The sequence below is a fragment of the Eptesicus fuscus genome, chromosome 5, assembly GCF_027574615.1.
Source record: "Eptesicus fuscus isolate TK198812 chromosome 5, DD_ASM_mEF_20220401, whole genome shotgun sequence".
Classification (NCBI taxonomy): domain Eukaryota; kingdom Metazoa; phylum Chordata; class Mammalia; order Chiroptera; family Vespertilionidae; genus Eptesicus; species Eptesicus fuscus.
Genome location: NC_072477.1, coordinates 146,938 through 167,930, shown reverse-complemented (window position 1 = coordinate 167,930; position 20,993 = coordinate 146,938). Strand labels below are relative to the sequence as shown.

The 20,993-nt window shown below is 50.1% G+C and overlaps 1 pseudogene and 2 gene segments (V, D, J or C); all 3 read right to left on the bottom strand.

Moving 5' to 3' along the window:
• Positions 1-3,886: 3,886 nt before the first annotated feature.
• Positions 3,887-9,394, bottom strand: LOC129148936 (immunoglobulin heavy variable 1-69-2-like; annotated as a pseudogene).
• Positions 9,395-13,707: 4,313 nt separating this feature from the next.
• On the bottom strand, positions 13,708-14,441 carry LOC129148935 (immunoglobulin heavy variable 1-3-like). The segment is given in 3 exon segments: positions 13,708-13,715; positions 13,996-14,316; positions 14,396-14,441. Coding segments are annotated over 3 exon segments (375 nt in total).
• Positions 14,442-19,404: 4,963 nt separating this feature from the next.
• LOC103305046 (immunoglobulin heavy variable 1-69-2-like) lies at positions 19,405-20,174 on the bottom strand. The segment is given in 3 exon segments: positions 19,405-19,479; positions 19,739-20,049; positions 20,129-20,174. Coding segments are annotated over 3 exon segments (432 nt in total).
• Between the last annotated feature and the right edge of the window lie 819 nt (positions 20,175-20,993).

Genomic DNA, 20,993 nt, shown 5'->3' with positions numbered 1-20,993 from the left:
AATTCATTGGGGTCCCATTTATGAAATCTCTCCACACTCACTGGAAGAGTGGACATTCCTCACTGGAGGCGCCAAGGTGATGGTGTGTCTGTATGAGGAGCCTTCATTCCCTTAGACCAGGGCTCCTGTCTCAGTCCATCATCTTCATTGCAATCATCATGAACATCATCATCATCACCACAATGTGCTTACTTATAATCACTCTTCTCATTTTCTGTGGACATGGTGGTTGTCCACACACACAATGACTTCTTATAAGTAAACAAAGCAGGCACCTCCTCTCAGATGCCTTTAGGGATTGAGTCCCCAATGGCCCAACTGTTAGTTGACACAGGCCTTTGAAAAAGCCGATGACAGATTGGAGGGAAAGGACAGATTCCCACCAAGACATTGGACCACGATTCCTTTCCAATGCTATCACCACCATCACAACCACCACAACTACCACCATCATCATTGTCAACATCATCATCACCATCATTTGCTTACTTATAATTATAATTATTCTTCTCACTTTCTTTACATGTGGTATTAGTACAGATATAAGGACCTTTTTTCTCTATCAATTTTTGCTCATTTTGTATCACTGTATGTAAAATGGGGGACCATAGTCCATTTTCTTTTTAATTTGACTTCTAACAACTTGTGGTTCATTGCTGCCTCTTATCCATCTGCCACACACACAGAAAATCACACAAGAAATCATAGTTGTTGTTTTTTTATTAAGAAGTTATTTATAAAAAAGTTTTTCCTCCAATTCTGGTGACATATCAAATTCAACAAGGAGAGAGGTTACAAAGCCATAATCGATCTGATCTGCTTCTATAGAGGGTGATTAGGACCTCATTAGCTCTTTCGTACATTCTACTAAATAGTGGAATACAAATTCAATTCATTCACTTCCCAAAAGGTAAACATCATTGATAAACTTCAGACCAAAAATCTTTCATCAAGCTTGTCTTCAAATGTGATAAAAAGTCAGCCAATATAAAATGATACTGATGTAAAAGAGCATCCAAGCAATGCCTTTGGTTTTCCTGTTTTTGCAAAACCCAGTCAAGTTTCTGCACTGCTCCCGGAGCACCAGCTGAGGCTCCTCCGACCTGCCAGCCTCTCCTGTCCTGTGACTGAGGCAGAGAGAGCACGAGAAACGCCCTCCGATCCCAGAGCCCAAGGAAGGACGAGTTTCTGACCGGCTTCAGAGTTCTGGGAACTTCAAATGAACACACAGAACACAGACACTGACCAGCGGCTTTCGGAAACGTACACACGCCAGGGAGACCTGGAGCGTTGGACACTTTGGGACAGGAATTGCTCTCTTTCCATGGGCCAAGCAGTCAGTCTTTCCTCAAGTTTCTTGATGAGCGACACCCTCCTCACGTCCACCTTCACGGTGTGGAGAACGCACAGCTGACCTGGACTGCACTGGCCTTTGCCTTCTTCTGGGATCTCCATCCTGAAGACTGGCTGGCACTCCTTCAGGGCAGGTCACAGATGGGTCTGCACGGGCCCTCTCAGCCTCCTTGCTGTCGGGGACACATGGAAGGGGGCATCAGGGCCTCTCCCCCCACAACCAGCAAGCAGCCCTGGGGGCCCCTCCCGCCAGAAGCACCCGATGGTCTGAGAGTCTCAAGTGCACCATCTTTCTTGGCGGGGCCACTGCCTGTGGTCCCCAAAATACTGACCACGGTCACCCTCCCCCCACGCTGCTCTCTGGATGCCCACGCTGCACAGTCATCAGCGGGTCGGGGTCGGCCCTGAGGACTGTTCTTGAAGGCCATGGTGTGCAGAAGGCCCTCCAGGCACTGCCTGTGGCTCCAGGGCGCCCAGGTGCTTGGGAAGTCTGGCTGAGAAAGAGGGGTGCACAGGAGCTGTGCCAGGGCCTGGAGGGCCGCCCGCCCAGGGCTCCGCCTCCCGCAGGGACAGGGGATGGAGACACAGGAGGGCTCGCAGGGCAGGAGGTCACCTTTCTGCCCACAGGCTTCCACGTGGGGTTCCTGGAACACGCGCCCAGGGCAGCGCTGCTGGGAAAGGGGTTTTCTCAGAGGCCTTCCTGGGGAGGGGGCAGTGGTGAGGGCGGCGCTTCTCGGGGGACAGGCAGAGGGGAGACACAGCCGCCCTGCCCTCCCAGGGGCTCTCCATGCGCCTCGCTCTGGTACCTGGAAAGCTCTCCTCCCACGCGTGGCCTAGGCCTCTGCTCGGAGCACAGGGGGACTGGGACCTGCAGCTCGGTCTGCTGCGCCCTCAGCAGCGGGGCCTCTCGCAGCTCTTGGTGAGTGGGCGGAAATCAGTCTGAAATGGAGGTTTCCTCCTGTCCCTTCTCTGAGGAGGAGCCTCCTGCACCTCATCGCCTGAGGTCAGACCCGCCCTCGCCTTCCCCAGCCTTTCCTAAGCCTCCTGGGCGGTTCCCTCTCTGCTCTCAGCCTACCTTCCTCTGAGTGACCACTGTGCTGGCATCCCTTCCCACAACCTCGGGTGAGACCTGTAGGAGGCGCTATGAGTTCTGCTGGACTCTTGGACGGAACCATGTCCTTTCGCTTCCACCATGTGCCGCCCCAGCGTCTCCCACAGGACTCGCTCCAGGGACCCCCCAGGAGGCAGCGTTCGGATCCAGGGAGGGCCTGGCAGAGGAGATGGGCATGAGGGGGTTACCTGGGGGTGCATTTGTGGCCAAACCTACCAGGGCGAGAAGGGGAGGGCAGAGCACATCCACACGGGATGTCTTGTGCAGGCCCCATGGGGTGAGAGTGTGGGCGGCAGAGGACAGAGGGTGAGGATGGGGTGGGGTCTGCGGAGCTGGAGGCACAGCAGAGGTGGGTGGGACCAGGTCTCCCTTCAGCAGGTTCTCAGGATGCAGGTGGTTCTCCAGGGGAAGCAGGACAGGTGTGGGACATGCCCCTGGGACCAGGTTCTGAGACCCACGGGGAACAGGGCCAGCAGGGCTTCCTGCCTCCATCTGGGGCACACGGAGAGGTGGGCGCTTCCAGGCTCACAGAGAGGCAGCACCTGCAGGGTCCGACCTACACCTCCATGTGCAGCCATGTCAGTGAGAGGCAAGCGGCTTTCTGCCCCCAAAGGGCTCCTCCTGGGGCAGAGCGAGGGGCTAACACCCTCAGGTGAGGTTTGGGTTCTGGACTCTGTGTTCCCCGCTCAGCACTGCGTGGAGGGTGGGGGACGTGGCTCTCAGTGAGCGGATGGGAACCCCTACAATGTTTTCCTTGTGTGGACGAAAGGAGCCACATGCTAACCTGACAAGCTCAGGGGAGGCCTGCGTGGCAGTTGTACAAACTCACAGAGACCTGACATAACCACAAAACATGGTCTGAAAATTAAATATTTAACTACAAACAGGTTATGGTGGGTAGTCATGTCCTAGGCCAGTATTTTCTCTACAAAGATCAACTTAGATCTTTACTGAGCCATTTGCCTTTTTCTTTCTAAGATAACATATCTGTGAGACTTCTGGGTAACTTGTAACTTCCTCTTTACCCCAGACTCCTCAGGGCACCAGGACATTCCCTCATTGTGGTTGTTAACAAGTTAATTGTCAGCTGTCGATTACCTTAAAGTATCCTGTATCCATCTCTGTAAAAGAAGCACCTGTCCATCATTTCACTTTCACCCTATCCCAGAGGTCTCCCTGCTTTGCTATCTCTCACCTCCCTAATCCATTACCAATGAATTGCATGTAACTCACCTACATCCCTTTCCTTTGATTGCAAAGTATAAACACAGATGTAACCCTCCATTCTCAAGAACATTATCTCAATTCATTGATGTTCTGCTTACCAGTATTTGTCAACAGTTTGGCTAAAATAAAGTTACAAAATTCTTTACAGGTCTGAATGTTTTTTACTTTAACACTTGACAACTCAGAGAGCCACCATCAGGGACCTGGTGACAGGAAAGGCTCAGAGGAGAGTTCAACTAGATCTGAAACACAGCCACTTCCTGCTTTTTTCCAGCAGAGAATCTAATTAGAGACACAGAGAAGGAAGCAGGACCTGCCCCGGGGACAAAAGGAGGGAAGACAGCATTGACCACAATAGGAAGACCTCACAACCCCTCCAGGGACAGCCTCTGAGCTGGGACCCTGGGTTTGCTGGTCCTGAGCGCCCCCTGGTTTCCTAGATGCTTCATGCAACCCAGCCCAGCTGCCTCCTCAGGGAGGTTTGTGTCTGGGCTCACACTGACTTCCCCTCACTGTGTCTCTTGCACAGTAATACACGGCTGTGTCCTCGGCTCTCAGGCTGCTCATTTGCAGGTACAGCGTGTTCTTGGCGTTGTCTCTGGAGATGGTGAAGCGGCCCTTCACAGAGTCGGCGTAGTTTATGTAATTTGTACCACTACTACCTATGTACTGGTATGCAACCCACTCCAGCCCCTTCCCTGGAGCCTGGCGGACCCAGTGCATGTAGTAGTCACTGAAGGTGAATCCAGAGGCTGCACAGGAGAGTCTCAGAGACCCCCCAGGCTGCACCACGCCTCCCCCAGACTCCACCAGCTGCACCTCACACTGGACACCTGCAAACACAGAGACACAGGGGGACTTAGAATCACATGGAAGCACAAACAGGCACAGGCACAGGGCTCAGCGCTCCCCACTCCTGACAATGACCTTGAGAAATGATCAGGAGGAAAACGCAGCTTGGCACCAAGTCCATGGTGGAGCCGCTGGGGTCCTGTCTCAGGCGCTTGGGTTCTGGGTGTCTCCCCAACATGTCGGGCAAGGGCCCCCTTTTATGAGCAGGAGGAGAGTCCCATTTGCATGGATTCTGCATATAAGGGTGCAGCTGTGACCCTGGGGTGCATGCCTGACCTTGTCATCCTAAGGGTGACCCCAGACGGGAGAGGACTCAAGGATGCTGGCCACAAGGGGTCCCATCCTGACCCGCCCTCCCTCCCTCCTTTCCTGAGACCCGTCTCCCTGACCCCATTCCTTTGGGGGCAGCTTCCAGGATTGAGAGTCCTCCTTCCTCAGGGTTTTGATGAGGACCCAGGGGTGCTCCCCCAGAGGCGCATGGATGGGGCTTCCTCTCACTCTCCTTCACCCACCATGGGCCGTGTCGCCTTTCTGGGGTTTGGGAATAAGAATTTGCATTGAATGATGCTTTTATTTTGAGACCAAAAGATTCTCCTTGTTATTTTCCACAATCAGATCGTCCACAAAACTCTAACTTATGCATGTGAGGAGGCAGGAGAGGCTGGGCTGGATGCTGTGGCCGAATCCTTGGTCTCTAACCTGCTGCCACTCTCACAAGCACACAGCTGCCTCCTGAAAGCACACATTTCCCTCGACCTCCCTGCTGTTAATGTGGAAAAGCCCTGTTTCTCAGCCTCTCAAATTGAGGGAATTTCTATCATTTAAAAAAGGAGTCCTAGCTGGTTTGGCTCAGTGGATGGAGTGTGGGCCTGTGGACTGAAGGGTCCCAGGTTGGGTTCTGGTCAAGGGCACTTACCTTGCTTGCAGCTTCTTCCCCTGGTCGGGGCTGGTGCAGGAGGCAATCAATCCACGTGTTTCTCTCCTATCCATGTTCGTCTCTGTCTGTCACTCTCTCTTTCACTCGCCTTAAAAATGAATGAAAAAGTATCCTCGGTGAGGATTGACAAACAAAATAGTAATAAAAATTAAATAAATAATAAAATTAATTAATTACAAAAATGATTTTAAAAAGGAATATGTTGGCTCTTGAAGCAAAACCCTGGGTAGAGAGTTGAGGCACCACGTCGTCCTTGGGGGCAGGTGAGCACCTCCCTTCCCGGAGGAGAGCGGCCACCTGTGTCCATCCTCCCACAGCCCCAGGTGAGGACAGACGGACACAGGGATCTGGGACTGTGGTTTCTTGTTCTTCTGGGAAGGCGGCCACCACCACTTGGAAACTGCGATCTCGCTGGGGAGGGGAGGCATGGGCAGGTCAAACACCACGAAGTCTTCTGTTATAATAATGTAACCCCTCTAATGTATGAAATAATTATTGTGTGAAATGTGTGCTGTATGGAAACCCCCAGTACTCTGTAACTTCCAAAATTAATGAACACCCCACTGTCTTGATGTAAAAGCTCTGAGCCCTTAAAGTGTAAACGCCCTGCTCCCAGCATAAGGCACACCGTCTGGCCCACACTGATAAGGACACAACTTGTTTACCCCGGTCTATATAACCCCGAGACCATCTTTAGTTGAGGTGTCCTGCCCGATAAGAGGAGGACTCCACGTCGCTCTGAGAGACAAGCCCCTGATTGCTCTGCTGTGTGAGCCTGAACCAACTGCGGCCGCCTGCCTGTCTCCGTCTTCGTCATCCATCCTTCAGTGTGCATCGCCGGGTGGCCTTTGCTGGAGCCCAGGACCCACTAGGAATAGGTAAATAAACCCTGTGTGGTTGCATACTGATTCTGTCTTGTGTGTCAGGTGTTCTGGTTCAGCTCAGCTGTCTAGACATTGAAGTACCAGGGGATAGGCCATTATTACTGACCCCTGGTCACCTGCGTTTGTCCCACAAAGTCTAGACAGATAAGCAATTAATTGGGGCATAATTGGAACACTTTCCTTCTCTCTTCCTTTTCATTTTTAATTCTTATTTTAAAATATATTTTTATGATTTCAGAGAGGAATGGAGGGGAGAGAGATGGAAACATCAGTGATGAGAGAGAATCAATGATCAGCAGCCTCCTTCATGCCTCCTATTGGGGATTGATCCTGCAACCCAGGGCCTGTGCCCTGAATGGGAATCAAACCCATAACCTGGTGGTTCCTGGGCTGATGCTCAGCCCCTGAGCCACACCAGCCGGGCTCTTTCCCTCTCTGAGTAGCATGTACTTGACTCGGGGTTCGCTCAGTTGCTGCAGGTCTGACTGTGTTTGAGAGCCCGACAGATGCCAGTTCTGAGAGTTTCGTTTTGGTTTTTGATGCTTTTGTGGAGGAACAAGAGTTTGGAGCTGCCTAAGCCACCATTTTGCGTCTGCCCCTTCTGCTCAGTGACCCCTTTTGAACAAACAGAGAATGAGAAGGGAGAAAAGCAACCGCCCTGGAAATCTACCAACAACAGAGAGAACAGAGGGGGCAGCGCCCATCCCAGGCCAGCAGAGGTGGGAGGACGAGCAAGGGCTGAGCAGTGACTCTGGTCTTTGTAAGGAGAGCCTGTGTTTTAGGAAGATGAGCTTCCTGTTCCTGGAGGACCCCAGACACACATCCAGAAGGGGTGGCTTTGAGGGGAGTTAGCTTGACGGGCAGGCAGACAGGGCAGGGTCCATGGGAAACCAAGGCAGGTGGATGGTAGGCAGGGGCAGACTCAGCAGTCTGAGCAGCCTAACCACAGGGACTGAAAAGGCAGAAATAGCAGAATGTTTCTGGACTCAGAGCAGGAGGCCTGGGAAACGAGGGAGGGCCTGGGACAGTAAGGTGAACGCACACAGGGAACAGGGACCTGCAGGCCCCTTGCTGGGCAGGAACAATGAGGGCCAATCAGGTGGGCACATGGGTGGACACGGAGCAGGCTGGTGGCACACATACACCCGAGACCACAGGCTTCAGGGGCAGCCCATCAGGGGGCCCCTCCCCGTGCGGGGAGCCTGAATCTGCTTGTAATAAACGCTCCATGATTTTGCTTAAACCTTCTGATCCCTGATTTCATTCTTGGACTTGGTGACCCCTGATCCTGGGGACAGAAGAAGCTGGGCTCGCTGTTCCGGTGATCAAGTTTGGCTCAAATAAACTCTTACAAATATTCCCCACAGGCTTAGAGGTTCTCATGTCAATGACTTCAAAGTGGCTCATTTATGTTGTGGATTTTATGCTGATTCCACCAGCAGGGGAACCTGCCAGAGTGTCACAGGGGAGATGGCACAGCTGGGGAAGCCTCCTTTCTTTCCTTCTCCTTCTTTATACACTTTCCTTGACTCCAGAGAGGAGGCCAGTGGAGCGATGGAAACATCAATGATGAGAATCATTGATCGGCTGTCTACTGCTCCCCAATCCCTAGGGATCAAGACTGGAACCCGGGAATGTGCCCCTGACCAAGGAGTTGATCCGTGACCTCCTGGTTCAGAGGTTGATGCTCAACCTTCCAGTTACGCCTACCAGACTCGAAATGGACGGGACACTTACATCCATTTCAACCAACTCAAATTTGTCTCATCTCCAACACCTGTGAACGCATTTCAACTCATCCCGTCCAGGTAACAGGTTTGTAATAATTGTGTGCACTTCCCTCTGCACACGGGGAAGAAACCTGTGTGAACATATGTTGTAAATGAAGAAAATACAACATGCTGATGTAAGAAATGTGCAAACATGTGGAGAATGTTTTATAAAATGTCATTGGATCCAAACAGACAAGAACTGTTGGGGAGCAAGAGCTCCAATGCTCCGGAGAATAATCAATTGCAGCTGCGTTTGTGCATTTGAAGTTAAGGAGGGAAGGTGAGGAGACATGGAGGTGGGAGAGAGCAAGGCGGGGACTGGATGCCAGGACAGTGAACAGGAGGTGCTCTCCTGAGGGTGGTCATGCTGATGTCACAGGTGTGTTAACCCAGATGCACAGGAACCATAGACAGGGGTGCTTAAGGCAAAGAGGAGCCTTTTAGTAAAGAAGTCATAGGCCTGGGGCGTGCCCACGCCCAGGACTGCCCAGGTAGGAATGTGTGATCAGAGCCTCCTGTGAGGGTCCTGTCAGTCACTGAGTTTTGTCAGATTTAGGACAGAGCCCTCTTTTTGTTCACAAACACAATCCCTAAAACTAGACCTAGGACAGGGCTTCCTGTGAGCTCTGTGGCTAAGCCTCATATCAAAACTATTTCAAGAAGGAGTAGGAAATGGTATCTTTGCTCAACTCTCCACCTGCTCCTGGTCTGGGCCTTGTGCTGGTCCTGAGCTCCCCCTGGTGTCATGGACGCTCCCTGCAGCCCAGCCCTGCTGTCCCCTCAGGTAGGTTAGTGTCTGGGCTCACACTGACTTCCCCTCACTGTGTGTCTGCCACAGTAATACACGGCTGTGTCCTCGGCTCTCAGGCTGCTGAGCTCTATGTAGGCTGTGCTCATGGACTTATCTGCGGTGATGGAGACTCTGCCTTAGAACTTCTGCGCGTATTTTGTGTCTCCATCTTCAGGGTCAACCTTCGCCATCCACTCAAGGCCCTGTCCTGGGGCCTGTCGCACCTAGTGCATGTAGTAGTCAGTGAAGGTGTATCCAGAAGCCTTGCAGGAGACCTTCACGGAGGCCCCAGGCTGCCTCACCTCAGCCCCAGACTGCACCAGCTGCACCTCGGAGTGGACACCTGTGGGAGGAGACAGGAGTGAGTGGAATCCCCCTGGACTCTCCCTGGACCCTCCTTAACCAGGATGGAAGCCCCTTACCTGTCGCCATGGCCACCAGGAGGAGGGTTCTCCAGCTGCAGTCCATGATGAGGGCTGTGCTGGGAGCACTTCTGTAGGGGAGGGTGTGGCTGTGGGTGATGCCCTCAGGGTACAGACTAACTCATATTTAACCTGATCTGCCTCCTCTCTTTTGCATATTCATGAGGCAGAGTATTTCATAGCTGAGGTCTTGACCCCACTTGAGAGAAGATGGTGACACAGGGACCATGTTCAGTGGTTGTCTGAGGGTCCAAGTCCTAATTCTTTTTTCTTTAAATTGTACCTTTATAGTTGAAGGTATTACTCATGTTCCCTTTTATCCCCCATTGACACCTTCTAGCCCGCCCCGGGTGCCCTAGGTCTTCACCATCCAGTTGTCTGTGTCCCTGGATTAAGCCTATATGCATAGGAGTTTGTTGGTGGACCTCTCCCCACCCACACACCCTACCACGCTTTCCCTCTGAGATTCCCTAGTCTGCTCCATGCTTCTAGGTCTCTGAATCCATTCTGTTCGTCAGTTTATTTTGTTAGGTTCCACATATGAGTGAGATCATGTGATACTTGTCTTTCTCTGACTGGTTTATTTCACTTAGCATGACACTCTCCAGGTCCCTCCATGCTATCCCAAAGGCTAAGAGATCCTTCTCTTTTATTGGTGCATAGTATTCCATGGCATAAATATATCAGAGATTTTTTTTATCCAATCAGCTACTGATGGGCATTTGGGCTGTTTCCAGATGTTAGCTATTGCAAATTGTGCTGCTATGAGCATTGGGGTGCATACATTGTTTCTGATTGATTACTGACTGAGAGTGACTCGCTGGGAAGACACATGTTCACCTGGGTAATTGCTGATGAACCCTTGCAGCCCTGACGTGGTTATAAGATAAACACCTGGACTGCTGGGGGCGCGAACAGGCTATAAAAACGGGTCCCCAAGAGACCTCTTCGATCATTGCTTGACCGCTGGATGCGCAGCCATCGCTGACCGCATTGATCCCTGCGCCCCACTGGTGCTGGATGGCTGGAAGCTTGCCTTCGCTGATCGCCCCAGTCTGGGTGCAGTCCCCTCAGCTCCCTACCAGGAAGGCAGAGGAACAGCTGAGCCTCAGATGGATCCGTGCCAGGCCAGGGAGGGGCACAAGGACCTCTGACAGTGACGGCCCCCAAACCGAATCCCCCTTCCTGATCCGATGTGCCAAGCAGAGACCTCATCGCTGCTGCTGCAAGAGGAGAGCCACATCTGGGATCCCATGAGGCCTGTACCCCTGGCTCCAGGAATCTGGGGAAGGAATGCAGTGCTGTGTGATTTTCAGCTGCATGTATTTGTGTGGCTAATTCCCCCGGGGTTAATTGTGCTAAGATAAGGTCAGATGATGATGCCCACAATCAGTGACTGCTTAGGGATAACATCAATGAGGCTCTGTTTCCATGGATTTCTATAGATACTGGAGGCCCGGTGCACGAAATTCGTTCATGGAGGGGGGTTGTCCCTCAGCCCAGCCTGTACCCTCTCCAATCTGGGACCCCTCGAGGGATATCCAATTGCCCGTTTAGGCCCGATCCCAGTGGGATCGGGCCTAAACGGGCAGTCGGACATCCCTCTCACAATCCAGGACTGCTGGCTCCCAACTGCTTGCCTGCCTGCCTTCCTGATTGCCCCTAACCGCTTCTGCCTGCCAGCCTGATCACCCCCTAACCACTCTGCTGCAGCCTGTTTGCCCCCAACTTCCCTCCTCTGCTGGCCTGGTTACCCCTAACTGCCCTCTTCTGTAGGGTTGATCACCTCCAACTGCCCTCCCTTGCAGGCCGGGTGCCTCCCAACTGCCCTTTCCTGCTGGCCATCTTGTGGTGGCCATCTTGTGTCCACATGGGGGCAGGATCTTTGACCACATGGGGGCAGCTATATTGTGTGTTGCAGTGATGATCAATCTGCATATTACTCTTTTATTAGATAGGATAGAGGCCTGGTACAGGGGTGGGGACCAGCTGGTTTGCCCTGAAGGGCATCCCGGATCAGGTGGGGATTCCCTTGGGGTGTGGGGTGGCCTGAGCGAGGGGCCTGTGGTGGTTTGCAGGTGGGCCACGCCCCCTGGCAACACAAGCAGAGGCCCTGGTATCTGGAATTTATTTTCCTTCTACAATTGAAACTCTGTAGCCTGGAGCGGAGCCAAGCCTGGGGCTCACTCCGAGGCTGGTAGCCATTTGTGTTGGGGTTATAATTGAAACTATGTTGCCTTAAGCGGGTGGGCCCAGCCAGGGTGTGTGGAAAGCTTTGCTTCCCCTGTTGCCGGCGGCAACCCTGGCTTGCTCTCTCAAGCTCCATTCTGCCGCCATTTGTTTGAATTTGTTTACCTTCTATAATTGAAACTTTGTAGCTTGAGTGGAGGCTTAGGCCTGGCCAGGGCAGGCGGAAAGCTTGGCTTCCTCTGTTACCTAGGAAACCTTGCTCTCTGTGGCTGTAGCCATCTTGGTTGGGTTAATTTGCATACTTGCTCTGATTGGATGGTGGGCGTGGCTTGTGGGTGTGTCAGAGGTATGGTCAATTTGCATATTTGTCTATTATTAGATAGGATAGATATAGATATAGATGTAGATGTAGATGTAGATGTATATATAGATATAGATGTAGATGTAGATGTAGATGTAGATGTAGATGTAGATATAGATATAGATATAGATATAGATATAGATATAGATATAGATGTAGATATTGATATACTAGAGGCCATATGCATGAAATTTGTGCAAGGGACTTGGCCCCTACCGCTTCTGAGCTTCATTCGGTAGGATTTCTGGAAGGATATCGGGTTTAATTAGCATATTATGCTTTTATTATTATAGATGGTTTATATATAGATATAGATATGGAGATAAACATAAATATTCTTTTCTTTATCCTCACCTAAGAATATGTTCACTGATTTATAGATATAGATATAGATGTAGATGTAGAGATAGATATAGAGATAAAGATGCAGATGAAAATGTATTTGTAGATGTACACAAGGTATAGATATAGATATTGTTTTCATTATGCTCACCAGGGGATATATTCATTCATTTTTAGAGGGAAAGTAAAGGAGAGAGAGAGAAGGAAAGAGAGAAACATAGATGTGAGAGAAAAATATTGATCAGTTGCCTCCCATATATGACTCGACTGTGAATCAAATCTGCAACATTTTAATATATTTATTTCAAAAAGTTTTAATTGATTTCAGAGCGGAAGGGAGAGGGAGAGATAGAAACCTCAATGATGAGAATGAATTATTGATTGGCTGCCTTCTGCATGTCTCACCCTGGGGTTGTTGCCCACATCCCAGATATGTGCCCTGACTGGAAATCGAATGGTGACCTCCTGGTTCTTAGGTCAATGCTCAACCTGTGAGCCCTGCTGGTTGGGCTCTTCTTGCACTATTAGGATTCACGGAGCTCCCTGTGTACCTGAGCTCTGGTCAGAAGATGTTGGCAACATCATAGGTGACCAGGCACCGGACCTTCCCTGACTGCCCTCTGACCCAGTCGCCATGGGCTTGTCCAGCACGATGCTCTGCAGCTCACGGGCCCCTGGAGGTCCCTCAGCACAGGTGTGAGCTGTTGGAGTTGCTCTGAGCTCAGTGCTCAGCTGTGTCTCCACCTGACACAGGTGGGGCTCTCACGTTCTGACATCACATGTGGGCACTGCCCGAGGACTCAGCAGGGCGGCTGAGTGGCCCTGGCCCTGGCATCTCAGGGAGGACCTGGCACAGGAGATGGGCATGAGGGGATGATGTGGGGCTGCATTTAAGGTAAAACCTACCAGGGCGGGAAGGAGAGGGCAGAGCACATCCACACGGGACGTCCTGTGCAGGCCCCATGGGGTGAGAGTGTGGGCGGCAGAGGACAGAGGGTGAGGATGGGGTGGTGTCTGCGGAGCTGGAGGTATAGCAGAGGTAGGTGGGACCAGGTCTCCTTCAGCAGGTTCTCAGGATGCAGGTGGTTCTCCAGGGGAAGCGGGACGGTGTTGGGACATGTCCCCTGGGACCAGGTTCTGAGACCCACGGGGAACAGGGCCAGCAGGGCTTCCTGCCTCCATCTGGGGCACACGGAGAGGTGGGCGCTTCCAGGCTCACAGAGAGGCAGCACCTGCAGGGTCCGAGCTCCACCTCCACGTGCAGCCATGTCAGCGAGAGGCAAGAGGCTTACTGCCCCCAAAGGGCTCCTCCTGGGGCAGAGCGAGGGGCTGACACCCTCAGGTGAGGTTTGGGGCCTGGACTCCGTGTTCCCTGCTCAGCACTGCGTGGAGGCAGGGGGACGTCGCTCTCAGTGAGGGGACGGGAACCCCTACAATGTTTTCCTTGTCAACCCAGAGAGCGACCATCAGGGACCTGGTGACAGGAAGGGCTCAGAGGAGAAGTCGACCAGATCTGAAACACAGCCACTTCCTGCTTTTTTCCTGCAGAGAATCTCATTAAAGACACAAAGAAGGAAGCAGGACCTGCCCTGGGGACATGAGGAGGGAAGGAAGCATTGACCCCAATAGGAAGCCCTCACAACTCCTCCAGGGACAGCCTCTGAGCTGGGACCTGGGTTTGCTGGTCCTGAGCGCCACCTGCAGCCCAGCCCTGCTGTCTCCTCAGGGAGGTTTGTGTCTGGGCTCACACTGACTTCCCCTCACTGTGTCTCTTGCACAGTAATACACAGCTGTGTCCTCGGCTCTCAGGCTGCTGAGCTCCATGTAGGCTGTGCTCGTGGACTTGTCTGCGGTCATGGAGACTCTGCCTTGGAATTTCTGTGCGTATTTTGTGTTTCCATTTCCAGGGTAAACCCACCCCATCCACTCAAGCCCCTGTCCTGGGGCCTGTCGCACCCAGTGCATGTAGTAGCTGGTGAAGGTGTATCCAGAAGCCTTGCAGGAGACCTTCACGGAGGCCCCAGGCTGCCTCACCTCAGCCCCAGACTGCACCAGCTGCACCTGGGAGTGGACACCTGTGGGAGGAGACAGGAGTGAGTGGAATCCCCCTGGACTCTCCCTGGACCCTCCTTAACCAGGACGGGAGCCCCTTACCTGTTGCCATGGCCACCAGGAGGAGGGTTCTCCAGCTGCAGTCCATGGTGAGGGCTGTGCTGGGAGCCCTTCTGTAGGGGAGGGTGTGGCTGTGGGTGATGCCCTCAGGACACAGACTTACCCACATTTAACCTGATCTGCCTCCTCTCTTTTGCATATTCATGAGGAAGAGTATTTCATAGCTGAGGTCTTGACCCCACTTGAGAGAAGATGGTGACACAGGGACCATGTTCAGTGGGAGTCTGAGGGTCCAAGTCCTAATTCTTTTTCCTTTAAATTATTCCTTTATAGTTGAAGGTATTACTCATGTTCCCCTTTATTCCCCTTTGAGACCTTCTAGCCTGCCCCGGTGCCCCAGGTCTTCACCATCCTGTTTTCTGTGTCCCTGGATTAAGCCTATATGCATACAAGCTTGTTGGTTGACCTCTTGCCACCCACCCACCCTACCACGATTTCCCTCTGAGATTCCCTAGTCTGCTCCATGCTTCCAGGTCTCTGGATCCATTCTCTTCATCAGTTCATTTTGTTCATTAGGTTCCACATATGAGTGAGATCATGTGATACTTGTCTTTCTCTGACTGGCTTATTTCACTTAGCCTGATACTCTCCAGGTCCCTCCACGCTGTCCCAAAGGGTAAGAGATCCTTGTCTTTTACTGCTGCATAGTATTCCGTGGCATAAATGTACCACAACTTTTTATCCACTCAGCTACTAATGGGCACTTGGGCTGTTTCCAGATCTTAGCTATTGCAAATTGTGCTGCTGTGAACATAGGGGTGTATACACTGTTTCTGATCGGTGTTTGGGGTCCCTGAGCATATATTCTAAAAGTGGGATCACTGGGTCAAATGGCAGTTTCATATTTAATTTTTGGAAGAAACTCCATACTGTGTTCCTTAGTGGCTGCACCAGCCTGCATTCCCACCAGCAGAGTAGGAGGGTTCCCTTTGCTCCACACCCTCGCCAGCACTTGTCATGTGTTGATTTGCTGATGGTAGCCATTCTGACAGGTGTGAGCTGATACCTCCTTGTCCTTTTAATTTGCATCTCTCTGATGGTCACTTACTTGAGCATTTTTTCTATGTCACTTGGCCATCTGTATGTTCCCCTTGGAGAAGTGTGTATTTAGGTCCTTTTGTCCATTTTTCAATTGGATTGTTTGTTTTCCTTTGGTTATGTTGTATGGGTTTCTTATATATTCTGGATATTAACCCTTTATCACTATATTCTGGTCACATATGTTCTCCCATACTGTGGGCTCCCTTTTCATTTTGTGGATGGTTTCTTTTGCTGTGCAGACACTTTTTATTTTGATTTATTCCCATTTGTTTACTTTCTCCTTAGTTTCCTTTGTCCTGGGAGATGTATCTGTAAACACATTGCTATGAGAGATGTCTGAGATTTTGCTGCCTATGGCTTTTTCTAGGACTTGTTCGTTTCCCTACCTATAATTGAAGTCTTTTAACCATTTTGAGTTTACACCTGTGTATGTTGTATGTTTGTGTATTGTTTCATTTTTTTGCACGTTTATCTGTCCAATTTTCCCAACAATATTTATTGAAGGGACTGTTTTGATTCCACTGTTTTCTCTTGCCTACTTTGTAAAATATTAATTGAGCGTGATGGCTTGGGTAGATTTCTGGGTTCTCTGTTCTGTTCCATGATATATATGCCTGTTCTTGTGCCAGTACCAGGCTATTTGATTACTATGGCTTTGGAGTATAATTCAATATCTGGTATTGTGATCCCTCCACCTTTGTTCTTCTTTCTCAAGATTTCTATGGCTAATTGGGGTCTTTTTTGGTTCCATACACATTTTTGGAGTATGTGTTGTATATCTGTGAAATATGCTGTTGCTATTTTAATTTTTTTTTTTTATTACTTGAGGCCCGGTGAACAAATTCGTGCACTGGAGTGGGGGAGGTGTCCCTCAGCCCAGTCTGCGCATTCTCACAGTCCAGGATCCCTCCCTTGTTACCGCCCACATGCTTGCTGCTTCTGACCACTCAGCTCGCTGCTCCTTAGTGCTGCCATGTAGGTGGGAGAAGCTCCCGCCACCACCATTTTGCTCGCCAGCCATGAACCTGGCTTCTGGCTGAGCAGTGAATCCCCTGTGGGAGCACACTGCCCACCAGGGGGCAGATCCTGAGTTGAGCATCTGCCTCCTGGTGGTCAGTGCACCTCATAGCACAGGTCATTCCACTGATTGTTCTGCTGTTTGGTCAATTTGCATATTAGGTTTTTATTATATAGGATTATTTTTAAAATAAATCTTTACTGTTCAGATTATTACAGTTGTTCTTCTTCCCCACCCCCCATAGCTCCCATCCACCCGGTTCCCCCCCCCAATCCCATGCCCTTACCGCCCCCACTGTCTTCGTCCATAGGTTTAAGATTTTTGTCCAATCTCTCCCACACCCCCACACTCCTTCCCCCCAAGAATTGTCAGTCCACTCCCTTTCTATGCCCCTGATTCTATTATATTCACCAGTTTATTCTGTTCATCAGATTTTTTATTCACTTGCTTTTTAGATTCACTTGTTGATAGATATGTATTAGTTGTCACTTTGTTGTTCATAATTTTTATCTTTACCTTTTTCTTCTTCTTCCTCTTCTTAAAGAATACCCTTAAGCATTTCATATAATACTGGTTTGGTGGTGATGAACTCCTTTAACTTTTTCTTATCTGTGAAGCTCTTTATCTGACTTTCAATTCTAAATGATAGCTATGCTGTGTAGAGTAATCTTGGTTGTAGGTTCTTGCTATTCATCACTTTGAATATTTATTGCCACTCACTTCTGACCTGCATAGTTTCTGTTGATAAATCAGCTGACAGTGGTATGGATACTCCCTTGTAGGTAACTAAATGTTTTACTCTTGCTGCTTTTAATATTCTCTCTTTGCCTTTTGCTCTTGGCATTTTAATTATGATGTGTCTTGGTGTGGTCCTCTTTGGATTCCTCTTGTTTGGGGTTCTGTGCGCTTCCTGGAGTTGTAAGTCTATTTCTTTCACCAGGTAGGGGAAGTTTTCTGTCATTATTTCTTCAAATAGGTTTTCAATATCTTGCTCTCTCTTCTTCTGGCACCCCCATAATTTGGATGTTGGTACGCTTGACATTGTCCCAGAGACTCCTTATACTATCTTCACATTTTTGGATTCTTTTTTCTTTTTTGCTTTTCTGGTTGGATGTTTTTTGCTTCTTCATATTTCAAATCTTTGACTTAATTCTTGGGACCCTCTAGTCTGCTGTTGGATCTCTGTATATTAGTCTTTATTTCACTCAGTGTATGCTTAATTTCTCATTGGTCCTTTTTCATATCCTTGAAAGTCTCACTAAATTTCTCAGAGGTTTCTAGAAGATTCTTGAGTAACCTTATAACCGTGGTTCTTTACTCTATATCCCGTAGTGTGCTTTCCTCCATTTCTTTGATTTGTGACCTGTTTCTTTGTCTCCACATTTTGGCTGCTTCCCTGTGTTGATAGAGTGGCTTGTGTGCTAGGGCCCAGTGGCTCAGCCCTCCCAATTACCTGAGGTGGACACTCTTGGTACACTCCTTTGTGGGCTGTGTGCACAGTCTTGTTGTAGTTAAGTCTTGATTGCTGTTGGTATCACTGTAATGAATTGACCTCCAGGCCAATTGGTTGTGAGGACGACCTGCATCTACAATGGGAGAACTGCTGTGCTGGAGACACCCTTATGGGGCAGGACTGGCTTCAGTGGGGCTTTGGTGCTCACTGAGTCTGCTCCTTGAGTGTGTAGCTTATGGATGTGTAGAGTTGTAATCTGGTATGTTCTCACACTGACCACTGGGTACACTGGCTCTTGGATCTCCAAGGAGGTGCAAAGTCAGCCACTGCCTGAGACCACCCAGCAGGAGCTACAGAGAGATCTGCAGATTCCTCCTCTTTGTTTGGAGTTTGGACGTGCCCAGAGGAGGCCCAGCTGTGAAGCAATGCAGGCTGCTGCTGCCGGGCCATGGCCCTTCTTTTGGAAGCTTTGGAGCTCTCTGACCGAGCTGCAGTTTGTTAGGTTTTAGGTTGCAAAAGAACAGAACATTCATATGCTAAAGCCTCTGCACAGAGCTTAGGTGGGGTTGTAGATTGGGTGTGGAAGGGTCTCAGGGATTCACCAGGGCAGAGAAAACAGCAATGGCTGCCAGTCCGCCCTTCCCCGGATAGGTCCCCCCGTCTCTGTGTCTTGCGGCACCATGCAGGAACAATGATCACTGCCAGCACCTTGGAGAGAAAGCTGCCCTCGCGTTCCTGCCCGATACCTGACAGTCTAGTTTCTCCCCGTATGAGTCTGGGTCCCCAAAGTCTCACCTGAAACTGGAATTCAGAGCAATCACGAGCTTGTATCTCCCTCCTGATTGGAAAAAAAACAACCACACAACAACACAGCAGCTCACCCTCCGTACCTCTGCACTTCTGCACCTAAGCATCTCCTAGCAGTCTCAGTGTGCTTTTCTCTTTCCTTCTAGTTGTAGAACTTCCACTCACCAGTTTTCCAGTGGTTCTGGATGATATTTGTTTAGTCTTTTAGTTGGAGTTTTGATGTGGTTGTGGGAGGCAGCCAGCATAGGTGTTTACCTATGCTACCATCTTGGTTGTTCTATAATATTGCTATTTTAATAGGGATTACATTGAACCTGTAGAGTGCTTTGAGTAATATGGACATTTTAATGATGTTAATCCTACTAATCCATGGTCACAGTATATTTTTCCACTTGTTTATATCTTCCTCTATCTTTTTATTCAACATCCTGTATTTTTCTGAGTACAAGTCTTTTACCTGCTTGGTTAAGTTTATGCTTAAGTGTCATGATGTTTTTGATGCAATGGTTAATGGGATTGTTGGTTTGGTTTCCCTTTCTGAGAATTCGTTATTGGTGTATAAAAGTACCATCGACTTTCGCCTGTTCATTTCATATCCTGCTACATTACTGAATTAGTTTCTTAAATCTAGTAGTTTTTTGGTCTAGTGTTTCAGGTTTTCTATGCACAGTATCATGTTGCCAGGAGAGTCCCCATCACTGCCCATATGTCATCTGCCAGCAGCAGTGTTACCTCCTCCTCTGGGGTCTGCAGTGAGAAAGTGGGAAATTAGAGCCTCAGAAAAAAAGCAAGAGCCTTCCCTGGAGTCAGCTGAGAGCTTGAGAGGAAATCCCTGAGCCCCAAGGGAAGGCCCTTCTTTCCCCACCTACCTCTGCCCCTGTTCCTGGGGCCACTCTCTGCGCTGTGGGCCCTGAGCGCCCTCTGGTGTCCAAAGTACCCCCTGCAGCCTAGCCCTCTTGTTGCAGCAAGGATGTTTGTGTCTGGGCTCACACTGACTTCCCCTCACTGTGTGTGTCGTACAGTAATACACAGCTGTGTCCTCGGCTCTCAGGCTGCTGAGCTCCATGTAGGCTGTGCTCGTGGACTTGTCTCCGGTCATGGAAACTCTGCCTTGGAACTTCTGCTCATAGCTTGTTTCTCCATTGCCAGGGTAAACCAACCCCACCCACTCAAGCCCCTGTCCTGGGGCCTGTCGCACCCAGTGCAAATTGTAGCTGGCGAAGGTGTATCCAGAAGTCTTGCAGGAGACTTTCACGGAGGCCCCAGGCTTCCTCACCTCAGCCCCAGACTGCACCAGCTGCACCTGGGAGTGGACACCTGTGGGAGGAGACAGGAGTGAGTGAAATCCCCGTGGACTCTCCCTGGACCCTCCTTAACCAGGACGGGAGCCCCTTACCTGTCGCCATGGCCACCAGGAGGAGGGTTCTCCAGCTGCAGTCCATGGTGAGGGCTGTGCTGGGAGCACTTCTGTAGGGGAGGGTGTGGCTGCAGGTGATGCCCTCAGGGCACAGACTTACCCATATTTAACCTGGTCTGCCTCCTCTCTTTTGCATATTCATGAGGAAGAGTATTTCATAGCTGAGGTCTTGACCCCACCTGAGAAAAGATAGTGACACAGGGACCATGTTCAGGGAGAGTCTGAGGGTCCAAGTCCTAATTCTTTTTTCTTGAAATTGTACCTTTATTGTGGAAGGTACTACTCATGTTCCCTTTTATCCCCCATTGACACTTTCTAGCTCGCCCTGGGTGCTCCAGGTCTTCACACATCCTATTGTCTGTGTCCCTAGATTATGCCTATATGCATATGAGTTTGTTGGTTGACCTCTTCCCACCCACCCACCCTACCACAATTTTCCGCTGAGATTCCGCAGTGTGCTCCATGCTTCCAGATCTCTGGATCCATTCTCTTCATCAGTTTATTTTGTTAATTAGGTTCCACATATGAGTGAGATCATGTGATACTTGCCTTTCTCTGACTGGCTTATTTCACTTAGCATGTTACTCTCCAGGTCCCTCCATGCTGTCCCAAAAGGTAAGAGATCCTTCTCTTTTACTGCTGCATAGTATTCTATGACTGAAATGTACCACAGGTTTTTCATCCTCTCACCTACTGGTGGGCACTTGGGGTGTTTCCAGATCTTAGGTATTGCAAATTGTGCTGCTATGAACATAGGGGTGCATACATTGTTTCCGATCGGTGTTTGGGATATCTTAGCATATATTCTAAAAGTGGGATCACTGGGTCAAATGGCAGTTCCATC